The 15917-nt window shown below is 41.7% G+C and overlaps 1 protein-coding gene and 1 long non-coding RNA gene across 4 annotated transcripts; one reads left to right on the top strand and one right to left on the bottom strand.

Moving 5' to 3' along the window:
- Positions 1-370: 370 nt before the first annotated feature.
- On the top strand, positions 371-1990 carry LOC124290423. Of its 3 annotated transcripts, none has more exons than XR_006901925.1 (7): positions 371-401; positions 784-886; positions 931-1040; positions 1101-1185; positions 1331-1415; positions 1723-1803; positions 1911-1990. It is a non-coding gene; the product is annotated as an uncharacterized LOC124290423 (long non-coding RNA). The 3 variants fall into 3 exon arrangements; XR_006901924.1 differs by having other exon boundaries at positions 1745-1803; XR_006901923.1 differs by having other exon boundaries at positions 1331-1393.
- On the bottom strand, positions 1708-15430 carry LOC124290422 (leucine-rich repeat-containing protein 46-like). The gene is made up of 7 exons (XM_046727124.1): positions 15298-15430; positions 14541-14631; positions 10559-10670; positions 9144-9300; positions 6672-6741; positions 2352-2512; positions 1708-2152 (listed from the first exon to the last, which is right to left on the bottom strand). The coding sequence occupies exons 1-7, from the start codon at positions 15341-15343 to the stop codon at positions 1995-1997; spliced, it is 795 nt and encodes a 264-aa protein (XP_046583080.1). The 5' UTR covers positions 15344-15430; the 3' UTR covers positions 1708-1994.
- Between the last annotated feature and the right edge of the window lie 487 nt (positions 15431-15917).

The raw sequence follows: 15917 nt of genomic DNA on the forward strand, positions 1-15917 counted from the left end.
GGGTAATACAGATGGGGATATGTGCCCTTACCCAGGTAATACAGATCGGCATATGTGATCCTTCCCAGGAAATACAGATCTGGATATGTGCCCTTGCCCAGGTAATACGGATCGGGATATGTGATCTTACCCAGGTAATACAGATCGGGTATGTGCCCTTACCCAGGTAATACAAAACATGATATGTGATCTTACCCTGGTAATACAGATCATGATATGCGATCTAACCCAGGTTATGTAGATCGGGATATGGTTATTGTGATTATATATCTGAAAAGGTTTATTGATGTGCATTGCCAACACCATTTTACATAACATCATTCCATTCTCCCTAAATACATGTAAAACTTTGGAGTGGAGTGGAGTACAGTCAGCTGTTGGGTGGAGTGGAGTCAGGTGTTGTGTAGTGTGGAGACCAGTGTTGTGTGGCGAGAAATCATGTGTTGTGTAGAGCAGATCCGGTGTGGAGTGGAGTCAGGTGTTGTGTAGTGTGGAGACCGGTGTTGTGTGGCGAGAAATCATGTGTTATGTAGAGCGAGGTCAGATGTGGAGTGGAGTCAGGTGTTGTGTAGAGCAGATCCGGTGTGGAGTGGAGTCAGGTGTTGTGTAGTGTGGAGAACGGTGTTGTGTGGCAAGGAACCAGGTGTTATGTAGAGCGAGGTCAGATGTGGAGTGGAGTCAGGTGTTGTGTAGAGCAGATCCGGTGTGGAGTAGAGTCAGGTGTTGTATGGTGTGTCCTGTGTTGTGTGGGGCGGAGGCATGTGTTGTGTAGAGCAGGATCAGGTGTGGAGAGGAGTCAAGTGTTTTGAGGAGTGGAGTCAGGTGTTGCGGGGAGTGGCGTCAGGTGTTGTGTGGAATAGAGTCAGGTGTTGTGGAATGGAGTCAGGTGTTGGGAGGAGTGGAGTCAGGTGTTGTGTGGAGTGGAGTCAGGTGTTGTGTGGAATGGAGTCAGGTGTTGTGTGGAGTGGAATCAGGTGTTGTGAGGAGTGGAGTCAGGTGTTGTGTAGAATGGAGTCAGGTGTTGTGTGGAGCAGAGTCAGGTGTTGTGTGGAGCGGAGTCAGGTGTTGGGAGTGGAGTCAGGTGTTGGAAGCGGAGTCAGGTGTTGTGAGGAGCGGAGTCAGGTGTTGGGAGTGGAGTCAGGTGTTGTGTAGAATGGAGTCAGGTGTTGTGTGGAGCAGAGTCAGGTGTTGTGTGGAGCGGAGTCAGGTGTTGGGAGTGGAGTCAGGTGTTGGGAGCGGAGTCAGGTGTTGTGAGGAGCGGAGTCAGGTGTTGTGTAGAATGGAGTCAGGTGTTGCGAGTTGAGTCAGGTGTTGTGAGGAGTGGAGTCAGGTGTTGTGTGGAGCGGAGTCAGGTGTTGGGAGCGGAGTCAGGTGTTGTGAGGAGTGGAATCAGGTGTTGTGAGGAGTGGAGTCAGGTGTTGTGTGGAGCGGAGTCAGGTGTTGTGAGGAGCAGAGTGAGGTGTTGTGTGGAGTGGAGTCAGGTGTTGTGAGGAGCAGAGTCAGGTGTTGTGTGGAGCGGAGTCAGGTGTTATGAAGTTGAGTCAGGTGTTGTGAGGAGTGGAGTCAGGTGTTGTGTGGAGCCGGAGTCAGGTGTCAGGAGGAGCGGAGTCAGGTGTTGTGAGGAGTGGGAATCAGGTGTTGTGAGGAGTGGAGTCAGGTGTTGTGTGGAGCGGAGTCAGGTGTTGGGGAGCGGAGTCAGGTGTTGTGAGAGAGTGGAATCAGGTGTTGTGTGGAGTGGAGTCAGGTATTGTGTGAAGTGGAGTCAGGTGTTGTGTAGTGAGGTGTTGTGAGGAGTGGAGCCAGGTGTTGTGAGGAGTGGAGTCAAGTCTTGTGTGGAGCGCAGTCAGGTGTTGGGAGTAGAGTCAGGTGTTGCGTAGAGTGGAGTCAGGTGTTGTGAGGAGTGGAGTCAGGTGTTGTGAGGAGCGGAGTCAGGTGTTGTGTGGAGCGGAGTCAGGTGTTGTGTGGAGTGGAGTCAGGTGTTGTGTGGAGTGGAGTCAGGTGTTGTGAGGAGTGGATCTAGCACTTGGGGGCAACTTGTACTTGAGCCTTATATTGTCCAGCTCCATGTTGTGTCTGCGATGGTCAGCAAGACTCTCCTCTAGACGGGTCTGTGACCTCATCAACACCTCAGACGTTAGACTCTGTAGAGGCACTGAGGAAAAACACAACGCAGGAAATTTAGAGCATGTAACTTTTGCTTAGCTGACGTGGTTGTATACCATTTGGCAAAACTATTACAATTAATTGCACTAAACCCATATGATCTTGTAAACTTTTAACATGTATTACACATATATGATAACAACCTGTTTCCTGACAGACATATCAAGTACCACATGTGATCAACTTACCATCCACCTCATGTTCTCTCATCATCCTGCGTCTTGGCTCCTCTTCTGTCTCATCCGATTCCTCCTCACTGGACACCGGGTATCCCGCCTCCTCTCGCTCCTCAGTGGCGTCCACATTGTCCAGCTGCTGCAGATTGTGCAGGTCTTGAATGATGCAGCCTCTGGAGAACAGTATGAGACTATACTAATTACAAAAGTATTTTAAGTAAAATGATCATTTTTAATAAAATGAGTATTTTGGGCCACTCTTTTAATATTATTTTTAAGGTTACATTATTCACTAACCCATCATTAAGGTTTGGTCAACATCCAAATAGAATGCATTTTTACTCCAACTCCCCAGTTCCAAATTTTATACATAAATTCAATTTGTTATTATAAATGTGTTTTGTATTATAACTTATGAAGATAATGGTTTCATGCGGAAATATTTGTTTGCATAATTAACAACAAATGCTACTTGTTTGAGACTAACTCCAACTTGCTACCATAGAAACACAAGAAATAAAAAAGCCCAAAAATATTATTAGGAAACAGCTCAGAATAAACTCAATGCAAAGTTTGTAGCTTCACACAAAAATATCATTAGTTTGAGAATGAAGCCTCGAGTCGTGTGAGACAAAGTCAAATTGTTTCCATGAAAAGAAACAAAATACAATTCAGAAAAATATACCAGATAGCAAAACCAGCCAGTTAAGCTGATAAACAATCCATAGTAAATGTTTCATTGAAAAATATGATCAGTCATGAAAACATGAACTTCTTTATGCTGAGGGATGGAAAAGCGACATATGGGATAGCTGAGAGGTGATGGGGGTCAGCAATATATGATACAGTCCTAGGAACAGACCTACAACCAACCACCAAAAATCAAACCCACACACAGAGTGACCAGTCTCTTTTTTGGAAAACGACCCGTGAAGATCCGGGTTAGAATTGGTCTTCAGCAACCCATACTTGTCGTAAGAGGTGACTGACAGGATCGGGTGGTCAGGATCGCTGGCTTGGTTGACACATGTCATCGGTTCCCCATTGTGTAGAACAATGCTCATGTTGTTGATCACTGGATTGTCTGGTCGAGACTTGATTAGTTACAAACCACCGCCATATAGCTGGAATATTGCTGAGTGCGGCGTTAAACAACAATTGGTGAATCAATCTATTTGGAAAACAACAATACCAGAATGTTCAGCAGCAGGGGTGGAAATAACCCATTGCCCGACGTCCGAGTCCAGTGTTTTTTCTGTCAGGCAAGCAAATTTGTATATCACACTGTGCCGGTGTCCAGTTGACTTTCCAATGTTATTTACGTTGTTTATTTCAAAAAATCAACAAGAAAACGGACGGTATAGTAGAAAAATTATCAGGGCAAGTGATTTTACATGTGCCACTGTTCCGGAGTACACTAGCAATTTTAAAGTTATTTGCACCTCTGAGCAGCCTACCGGACCTGAAAGAATTAAGATGCTTCAACTTTCACAACAAAATAGGAAAACAAGAGAGAAGGAAAAAGACACCTGATTGGATTTGTTGAGGAGGAAAGACCCTTTACTGAAGTGCCCTAGCCTTTGTCACAATTGCTGAAGCAATGTCTATCTGGCTGACAATCACTGGACTGTCCAATCCAGAACAATTAATATGACATTTAACAAACAAACAAAATAATGTGTCCATTTTTTATAGCACCAGACTCCACACGAGACATGCTCATTGCACTAACAATGAATAGTACAATACATTATTCCCCCAGATAACCCAAGCAGCCTGATAGCGCTAGAAGGTTATAGTCACATGATTTATCCCACAGGGTAGCGCTAGAACGTTATATTCACATGATTTATCCCACAGGGTAGAGCTAGAACGTTATAGTCACATGATTTATCCCACAGGGTAGCGCTAGAAGGTTATAGTCACATGATTTATCCCACAGGGTAGAGCTAGAAGGTTATAGTCACATGATTTATCCCACAGGGTAGCGCTAGAAGGTTATAGTCACATGATTTATCCCACAGGACAGCGCTAGAAGGTCATAGTCACATGATTTATCCCACAGGGTGCGCTAGAAGGTTATAGCAACATGATTTATCCCACAGGGTAGCTAGAACGTTATAGTCACATGATTTATCCCACAGGGTAAGCTAGAAGGTTATAGTCACATGATTTATCTCACAGGACAGCTAGAAGGTCATAGTCACATGATTTATCCCACAGGGTAGCTAGAACGTTATAGTCACATGATTTATCCCACAGGGTAAGCTAGAAGGTTATAGTCACATGATTTATCCCACAGGGTAGCTAGAAGGTTATAGTCACATGATTTATCCCACAGGGGTAGCTAGAAGGTTATAGTCACATGATTTATCCCACAGGTAGGCTAGAAGGTTATAGTCACATGATTTATCCCACAGGGTGGCGCTAGAAGGTTATAGTCACATGATTTATCCCACAGGGTAAGCTAGAGCGTTATAGTCACATGATTTATCCCACAGGTAGCGCTAGAAGGTTATAGTCACATGATTTATCCCACAGGGTAGCTAGAAGGTTATAGTCACATGATTTATCCCACAGGGTAGCTAGAAGGTTATAGTCACATGATTTATACCACAGGTAGCGCTAGAAGGTTATAGTCACATGATTTTATCCACAGGGTAGCTAGAACGTTATAGTCACATGATTTATCCCACAGGGTAGCGCTAGAAGGTTATAGTCACATGATTTATCCCACAGGGTAGCCCTAGAACGTTATAGTCACATGATTTATCCCACAGGGTAGCGCTAGAAGGTTATAGTCACATGATTTATCCCACAGGGTAGCTAGAAGGTTATAGTCACATGCTTTATCCCACAGGGTAGCTAGAAGGTTATAGTCACATGCTTTATCCCACAGGGTAGTGCTAGAAGGTTATAGTCACATGATTAATCCCACAGGGTAGCTAGAATGTTATAGTCACATGATTTATCCCACAGGGTAGCTAGAAGGTTATAGTCACATGATTTATCCCACAGGGTAAGCTAGAAGGTTATAGTCACATGATTTATCCCACAGGGTAGCTAGAAGGTTATAGTCACATGATTTATCCCACAGGGGTAGCTAGAAGGTTATAGTCACATGATTTATCCCACAGGTAAAGCTAGAAGGTTATAGTCACATGCTTTATCCCACAGGGTAGTGCTAGAAGGTTATATTCACATGATTTATCCCACAGGGTAGCTAGAGCGTTATAGTCACATGATTTATCCCACAGGGTAGCTAGAAGGTTATAGTCACATGATTTATCCCACAGGGTAAGCTAGAAGGTTATAGTCACATGATTTATACCACAGGGTGGCGCTAGAAGGTTTTAGTCACATGATTTATACCACAGGGTAGTGCTAGAAGGTTATAGTCACATGATTTATACCACAGGGTAGCGCTAGAAGGTTATAGTCAGATGATTTATCCCACAGGGTAGCGCTAGAAGGTTATAGTCAGATGATTTATATCACAGGGCAGCGCTAGAAGGTTATAGTCACATGATTTATACCACAGGGTAGAGCTAGAAGGTTATAGTCACATGATTTATCCCACAGGGTAGCGCTAGAAGGTTATAGCAACATGATTTATCCCACAGGGTAGCGCTAGAACGTTATAGTCACATGATTTATCCCACAGGGTAATGCTAGAAGGTTATAGTCACATGATTTATCCCACAGGACAGCGCTAGAAGGTCATAGTCACATGATTTATACCACAGGGTAGCGCTAGAAGGTTATAGTCACATGATTTATCCCACAGGGTAGCGCTAGAAGGTTATAGTCACATGATTTATCCCACAGGGTAGTGCTAGAAGGTTATAGTCACATGATTTATCCCACAGGGTAGCGCTAGAAGGTTATAGTCACATGATTTATCCCACAGGGTAATGCTAGAAGGTTATAGTCACATGATTTATCCCACAGGGATAACCATTTTTCAGATGGGTGAACAGAGGCAATTTTGAACAAACTTGCATAACCTGAGGGGAGGCCACATGTATCAAATGTGTTTCGTTGTGGGGCAGGACTGAAGTTCTAGAAACACTCAGGAGTCAACACGGTCACCCATCCAATTACTCTCCGCACACAACGTTGGTTAACTTTAACTGATTTGTGACCTGAGCTCTATGCACAGGACCACGTGCCGCAACATATGATATAAACAAACAAACAAACTCCACTGACCCAGTTCTGTTACAGATACAGCAGTATTCTTCCATATCAAGTTTAAATAAAGAAAGATTTTTTAAGTTGTGAGTTATGTACAAGATGTAGTTTGTCAACATTATGAAGCCAGTATCTCACCGGTAGTCTGGCATCTGAGTACAGGGGTTACCAGACAGGTTCAGCAGTATCAGAGACTGGGGGAATTCATCTGGAACAGTATCAGGTAAATCAATCATTGGTGTCTTGCTATAAAAAATGCAGGGGTGGAAATAACTTTAAAATTGCTAATGTACTCTGGTACAGTTGCACATGTAAAATCACTTACCCTGATAATTTTTCCACTATACTGGCTTATTTTCTTGGTGATTTTTTAAATAAACAACATAATTAACATTGGAAAGTCAACTGGACACCGGTACAGCGTGACATACAAATTTGCTAGCCCAACAGAAAAAAGCACTGGACTGGGGCGTCAGGCAATGAGTTATTTCCACCCCTGAAATGTCAGGTAAACTGATCATCAGTGATCAACAGCATGAGCATTGATCTACGCAATTGGGATATGATGACATGTGTCAACCAAGTCAGCGAGTCTGACCTACTGATTCCGTAAGTGGCCTTTTACGACAAGCAGGGGTTGCTGAAGATCAATTCTCACCCGGACCTTCACGGATGGTAAACTGATAATTGGTGTATTGTTATGAGTGAGTGAGTGAGTTTAGTTTTATGTCACACTCAGCAATATTCCAGCTATATGGCAGCGGTCTGTAAAAAAGAGTCTGGACCAGACAATCCAGTCATCAACAGCATGAGCATCGATCTACACAATTGGGAACCAATGACTTTTGTCAACCAAGTCAGCGAGCCTGACCACCCGATCCCGTTAGTCGCCTCTTACGACAAGCATGGGCTACTGAAGTTCAATATTTTAACCTGGATCTTCACGGGTGATTTGTTATGAAAGAGTGACAGGTAAACTGATTATCACTGAATGGGTATGAAATAATGACAGGTAAATTGATCACCAGTGTACTGACATGAAACAGTGGCTGGAAAACTGATCATCAGCATTTTGCTTTGAAACAATGGCAGGTACACATGTAGAACTGGTCATTTATTTTGAAGCCTATACAATATGCAGCTTTGGACGAGAGAAGCTGGTCACATGACCGTGACAGCTGACATTCATAAGTGTATGGATGACACATGTTGATATTCAGATGCTTTTCATGAGACTGTATTCTTAAAATGACGTAAACACAGACGGACAACCTTCTGTGAGTGACAATCAGAAGTTGGTGTGGTGAACAACAGGGAGGTGAGGTGACATTGGGTTTAACATCATGCTTGAGAATATTTCGCTCAGATGACGACGTGCATGCGTGTGTATGTGCGGCTGCTTGTACTAGCCCAGGCTTAAGTTGGTTTTATAGTGCCATCCCACTGAGATACCATGCCCGGTGAAGCATGAATACCCCACTCAGACACATTATACTGACTCGAGCGACCAGTCCTTGTTGTACCCATTAATGCCAAAGCGCCAGGCAGGGACCAACAAGTACCATATTTTAGCGTCTTTTGGTATGATGCGGTCGGGGATCGAGACCCACGACATTCGCTCTCCAGGCAGGCGGCTCTAACCACTACACCGAGGTGATTATGAGTGAACAGGGGAGAGTTACATGGATATACCACTAATAATAATAAGTCATCTTCTATAGCGCACAGTCTCCAAACACCAAGTGATTGCTCGCATCGCTTAATCAGAATCTGTAACACTGCCGCTGTTACAGGTCATTGGCTCCCTCCCTCTGCAAGCAGTCTGCGTTCTGCTGTTTATTTTGTTGACAGTTACATAGACAGATTCTTTAATACAAATGCATAAAATCGGTGATTTACAATGTGATTAGGTTGTCTGACAAAACATCCACTTGCACAGTTTGAGATCGATTGGATCATTGGATGAAGAGATATTTACAAAAAACGGGTCCACATGCATTTCATGCCAAACTATACAAGATCAGGAGACTACTATAATCCATTCACATCAAGAGACTCCAATAGACCATGAACAGAGACCAAGGATATTACATCCCCACTGCCTACCACCAACTCATCACCAAGCAATCTTAATTCCATTATTCTCCTGTCTGTCATATCATTGACTTCCCCTACCCATTAATCCCTCCTTCATTAATTCTGCTTGTGTAACAACTGCCTTCTTGTGTATACATCCTCCAATCTTGTAGATCAAGCTTAATAATTGTGTAAAGAACAACCAATTTACTGTTCAAATTTTACTAGTAACATATAGCCTTGCCTGCAGTATTGTACATCACTTGCTTAAAATTTTGTTTGTAGCTACACTGAAACATTGCTCATATTAATGATAAAAAGATTTATATCCATAAAACTCTCCTCGTTGTTCACAGACACCCTACTTCCACATTCCTGGGGACACCCCTGTGCATTCCCTAGCATGCCTAAAAATACAGAGGCATTATTTCAGATCATTTAGGGCTTTAATCTTGAACTAGTACCTTGAGAAAACACACAAGGTTGCTCCCTGAATTGTTGGTCTCCAAACACAGAGCTGGGGTGGCACCTTACCAATGTCAAACTGTGCTATGCGGTTGTCTGAGAGGTCAAGGAAGAGAAGCTTGGAGAGTTTACTGAGGTTCTCCACCTTCTGTAAGAGGTTGCCGGCCAGTGTCAGAAACTGTAAGTTTTTCAGGCAGTCGAGGTTGCTGATGCGTGTGATCCGGTTCTGGAAGCAAGTACAACTGTCCAAATCAAAATCTGCTTTCTCTGGCATGTACAGCATTTGATTCTTTTGAAGGAAATACAAAGTTTGTGACATGAAAGACAGGAACACAACACTTGAAACTACCTTGACCAGTGTTGTCTACGGAAACATAAACTTGAACTTGGACACTGTGTAGAGAGTGATTTTTGGGGACATGTTCCATGAACTTACAGAAACCAAGATTTCACTGCGTCCATCACTGAGTCTATGATGTTACCGTGCCTCTGATGCAACTGTGTCTCTGATGCCACTGTGTCTCTGATGTCACTGTGTCTCTGATGTCACTGTATCTATGACACCACCATGTACATGACATCACCAATGATGTCATTAAGTCTATGATGTCACTGTCTCCGATGTCACTGAATCTTTGCTGTCATTTGGTCTGTGATGTCACTGTGTTTGTGATGTCATTGAGTCCATGATCACACTGTGTCTACGATGTCACTAAGTCTCTGATGTCACTGTCTCTGATGTCACTATGTCTATGATGTCACTATGTCTCTGATCTCACTGTGTCTATGATGTCACTGTGCCTATGACGTCACTGTGTCTATGATGCAACTGTGTCTATGATGTCACTATGTCTATGATGTCAGTGTGCCGATGACATCACCGTGTCTATGACATCACTGTGTCTATGACATCACTGTGTCTATGATGTCACTGCGTCTATGAGGTACCTGCGTTAAGGATGTCACTATGTCTATTATGTCACTGTGTCTCTGATGTCAGTGTGTCTATGATGTCAATGAGGTTATGATGTCACTGTGTCCATGATCTCACTGTGTCTATGATGTCAATGAGTCCATGATCTCACTGTGTCTACAAAGTCACTGTGTATATTAAACATCACATTAGAAGTGACTATCATCCAGTGCTCATAATCTGTACACCCCTACCCTAGTGTTTAAAGTCCCTTTATCATATATCAATGAAACTCACCTGAATTTCCCTCTAACCTTATGCCACTTCTAGCAATACTCCAACAATATGCCGACAGGGGACACCAGAATTGGCCGGAGACAAACAGGTGCAAAACTATGAAATTCATGAACACCAAGCTGTGAAATTCATGAACACCAGAAATGGGCTTCACACATTATACCCATATAGGCAATTGAACCCAGGTTTTAGAGATGACAAGCTAATTAAACACTTTAACCACTACACACACACACACACACACACACACACACACACACACACACACACTCACCTGTTGGAGATACACGTTGGTGACTTTATCACTCAGAAGCTCCAGACTGTCAATATGACTGATGTTTTCACGGTCTAGTCGAACATGTGTGATCTCACAAAGGGCTGTTAAGCTGTGAAACATGAAAAATGCTTCTTTTAATTCATCATGATTAATCTTGGTTGTGTTATTGTACCAGTGTGGTGTCTGGTGAACCCCTTTCTAAATGGCATGCTGGGCCTCCTTTCACAAAGCACTAAGGTGATCGTAAGTCACTAAGGTAACCTTAGTGCAATGTTAAAGAATGGGAGTTAAGGTTAACCTTAGTAAATGTTGCTTCATGAAAGGAGCCCCTGGTTGGTACTGGTTCACTGACATGTCAATGTATGATGATAGGATGATGAAGATTTTATACATAATTACAGTTAAGTCTCAAATGTCTTGACTACATAGTAACTGGCCTTTGGAAATACTTGGACGATGGCTGTTCTGAATTACTAGCTATGACAGTTGGATGAGTGGGAGGCTTAACTCTGACTGTCTTTGTTTCGAAAAACAGTAACCAGGAACGATCATTTCTCTTTACAGACTTGTTTCTCAAAAGAAAGTGAAACGTCCAACTGTGCAATATGATAATAATGGCTATTAATAAAGTGCCGGTTTCCAGGGACTTGTGCATGCTGTGTGCTAACACGTTATTACCCTGGATAACCCAAGCTGCCTGATAGACGCTGGAAGCTATATGGCTTATCCCACCAGGTGTCCATTTTCTGCTGGGTGAACAGAGGCAATTCATGAACAAACTCACTTGCTTAAGGTGAGTCCACATGTGTCATGCGTGCTTTGTAAAAAATAATGTCATTGTACTGGCCTTATGCTCATTAAGCACACCATGCTTACTTTGATAGTCATGCTTACTCGGCTTACTATGCTCATTATGTCCACTGTCATTGTCATGTTTATGATCATTGTCTAAACTACTTTGATTATCTTTTGATGGTATCTGCTGTTTTGCTTTGTTCTCTGCTACTTTTTCTTGCTGTGCAATCTGTTACAGATTTAAATTCTGCAAATTTGACAACAAATGATTTTTCTGTATTAATATATTTTTAGTTTCGCGAATACCAAAGAAAATAGAAGAAATAGTTTTGTTGAAGACAGGTCTTTTTGTTTCCATATGCAGATTTGCCCTGGCCACAAACATTCAAAATAAAGCAGAATCATTTTTGATGTAGAAATGAACATATTTTAATTCCCTCTTTTACACTCGAGATCTAAACCAGCCAGCACAAATAGATCACAGTGGCTATGTAAATCACATGAAAAGAATGCTGACCTAGAGCTTACATGCAACTCAAAATAACAACTTTGCAGATTCTGATACCTTTCAGTATGGACTTACAGTAACAAATTATCAAAAATACAAATTCGACTTATAAAGTTGAAAAATAATGCGATGTAAAACCCCCAGCGAAATTGGAGTTCAAAAGATTCACTAAAATCGTCCCAGCTGGGGTGAAAAGAGTTTGCAACAGCTGTGCTGCGGTGCGCTCATAGTGCATGCGCAGTGAATAGGTTTGTGCAGCTTGAAGCGGCATGCCCGGATTATAAGGTCGTGAGCAGGAGTAGTCTAATCTTGGCTGTGTACACAAACAACAAATAGTAAATAATCTACTCCTTACATAAAAGAACCTTGTTAAGGATCTAGATCTACTCAGTTATGTGTCAACCAGTGAGGTGTTCGACATTTCAAGACGGAAAACCTTAAGCTGGCGTGAGTACTCAAAGTAGGCTTTGATGTGAGCTATTTTCTAATGTTTTGACTTTGTTGATGTTTCACAGGCGCAAGCTTTCAATATGTTATGACAGTGGATTACCGATTTAACTGTTTAAAAGCAACTGTGATATAGATATGTCTATGTCACAGACAAAACTCAATGTCTGTTTTATTGACACCTATGTGTCTGCCTGCCTGTCTGCTAATGACAATATTCAATACACAAACCGATCACTGACCACATGCAAGTTGTACTTAACACCTATCAGGCTATACACCCAAAACAAAACGCATTGATTTAGGGTTCGTGCACCAGAGTTCTGTCTCTGTCACATTATGTAATTATACAGACAGGCAGGTGTGATAATTGTACACATCACATGCTATGATGTCTGTTGATTGCAAAATGTTATACAAAAAAAATGTGCATATATTTACAAAACCCAACATCTCTATACACACACAAAGAGCCCTAAGTGCATCGGCAAATGCATCAGCCAATGATAGCCTTCGTTACACTGAAGTGCACGCCCACCCAGTTTGACTGGGTTCGGTATCCCGGGTGTTCATTTTGAGGGAAGTAAACCCAAGTACAAAATATTGCACTTTTGATTTGCAATTGTACGCTTATAATTGTGTTTATTTGTTTTTTTCATAATCAGCAATGTATATTATATGGCATGAAAAAATGATAATTGTGTTTTAATAATGTTTCATTTCTTTGTTGCATCTAAGCTCTAATCAAAATTAAACTAATAATCATGCTTAGCATGTTCTCTATGTTAGCAATCTTACCATGCCTATAATTTGATTACCATGTTCATAATTAATTGGATAATCATGCTTTTTGAGTTCTCTACATTACCTGTGCTTACCATGTCTATAATTTGATTACCATGTTTATAATTCACCTGCCTATGTTGCCTATGTTAACTGCCCTTAAGATGTCTATGATTAGATCACCAGGTTCTTAATTAATTGGATAAAGACACTTAGCATTTTCTTTATGTTAACTATGCTTACCATGTTTATAATAAGATTACCATGTTTGCAATTAATTGGATAATCATGCTTACTGAGTTCTCGATATTAACTATACTACCATGTTTAAACTTAGATTACCATGTTTATAATTAGATTACCATGTTTATACTTAGATTACCATGTTTATACTTAGATTACCATGTTTATACTTAGATTACCATGTTTATAATTACTACCATGCTTATTTTGATTATCAAAATTTGCCCAAATGAACTTGCTATTCAGAATATACGGTAGGAATGATTATCTTGTGAAGGGGCCTGTGAAAACATTCGGATACTGCTTGGAGCATCAAAAATTTTGTATTTTATATCAGTTTTAACAAATGCAAGGGGCCAACTATGCTGTTGTTAATGTTAATCTGCTGTTTGTCACAACATACCATGTTATCTGCGGTTTGTTGAAACATACTTCATATATATTTCTAATCATTTGGTTGTAGTCACTGTTAATATAATCATGGTGGTGTATGAATCTACATCGAAACGTCGCTCAATGCAATAAACAAGAAGTTGTCATCAATAAAGTTGTTTTCTTCTATTTTGACTCACCAACTTCTAAAATGTCGATCGAACAAGGAGCCAATTATCGCTACAGTAAGCTGTGCCCATAAACAGCACCCTTCTTTTATCCCCCACCCCAGAATTTGCCTCACTAACAAAGTAGATAGGAAGGCATTTCCTACTCTTGCGGTACTTACGGATATCGGCTGAAAAAATAACACAAACAATTCTTATCGTATTCATGCTTGTTGTTTTTAAACGAAGGGCCTTCTCCCCTAACATCTACATCTATCAGCTGCCAGATCCATCAGGTGAACTACCACTTGTGAGCCCGGTGATAAACAATGCCATCGGCCATTGACGAAACGAGGCTTCTCCCATTCTCGTTGGTATTACCAGGAATTAATGTTATTAAGTGTATGTATGAGCAATCCTACGGAAAGGGGAAAAGTAATGATATGTCCAAGATGGTATAAACTCCCCAATTTTAGGTGACACTGCAAGATTTTTATCACTCACAGACTTGGGCCACGTCCTAGTTACCAGTCAGTGATGTAAACAACCGCTAAAATTAATGGGTGCATCGGCGATTTAGGCAGAAAGCGTGTTTACTCTTGAGAATAGGAAACCCCACGAGAATAGGGAGACGGCCCTATAAATACAGACAAAAGATATTTACATTTTCTCCTGGTCCCATGAAGAAGTTGCCTCTGGAGGAAGATGTCTGGTTACAAGCAGATGCAAGGACAAGCGTTGAGCTTTCTTCTCAGCTGAACAAACATACAATAAACATGGAGGACATACCTAGGATGTATGTGGTGAGAGGAATCATCCGTAACCATGGCAACATTTGGGACGGATCATATTTGGGGACTAATGTGCAATATGAGGGATCAGAGTTGCACAAACATTTTGCATTTAAGGTTTGTCCATTGAGGAATTTGTCAAGGCTTCAAAATCAAGATCCCTTGATAACCTTAAACTCTGACGTGTCTTTTGGATGCATATTTCAAGTACTCAAACACCACAACTTCATTACATAGATCAGAAATTGTACAAAAGATAATTCTGAAATTTCAAAAACCTGGTACGTCATTGAATGTTAAAATCTTGAACGTGATGTGATAATTCATTTCATCTGACTGAGTATAGTTCTATTACTTCTAACATGCATATGTTTATTGCCATCAGTTTGTAAAATCACTATCATTTGGAACTATATACCATGTTTTTCCCATGCAAAATTACTCTTGTGATAAGCTGTTTACTGTTTATATGAGTAGCAGTCAACGATCAGAACATTGCATACCAAAGATTGTTGCCCGACTAGCAGTGACAATCCTATTTGTTGCATGAAATGAAACGCAGCGACAGTCAGTCCCATTTCGGCATCTGATCAATCTGTTTTCCTTAAAAATATCCTTCCACATACTCACTTTTGAAAGCATCACACGTTTGAAGATCTGCCTCCTCCTCTTCCATGATCAGGTTATCGATCACTCTGTTACATCAGTCTCCTGTACTGGGTCGTTGCATCTGTCGGAGTGATTGTTTTGTTTATCGACTCGACAACAAACTAGAGTGCTCTCCCTTCGGTGAGCACCGAGCTCCTTCCCGCATAAGCTGGTTCCCGGCTCCCTTTGCGCGCGCCACCTTGCGCCAAAGCTAGGAGCCGGTACAGGCCGCCGTCACATCTGGATTGGTCAAGCTGGTCAAGTTGTGCATTGACGCCCTGGGCCCCGTTTCTCTAAGCGATCGTAGCGCTACGACTGTCGTAAGTCGATGTAAAAGTATGGGAGTTACGATCACCTTAGCGCTACGATCGCTTTGAGGAACGGGACCCTGCTGAAAGATCTGGGAATCATTAGGTTTGAAAAGTGAAGGTTGAGCTAGAATTGCTCTTGCGTGGTCCTGGATCTGCGTACAGAAATGTAGAATATAAAATTTCCTATCCGTTGGTATAAATATAAGTGCAAATACCTCGGCGGTTTGAGAAATAAACACAGCTAAATACTGTCAAATTTTGTTATGCGTTAAAAAACAGTAAGGGTCTCCG

This window comes from Haliotis rubra, unplaced genomic scaffold, assembly GCF_003918875.1.
Source record: "Haliotis rubra isolate DU_JTF1 unplaced genomic scaffold, ASM391887v1 Scf465, whole genome shotgun sequence".
In the NCBI taxonomy this organism is placed as follows: domain Eukaryota; kingdom Metazoa; phylum Mollusca; class Gastropoda; order Lepetellida; family Haliotidae; genus Haliotis; species Haliotis rubra.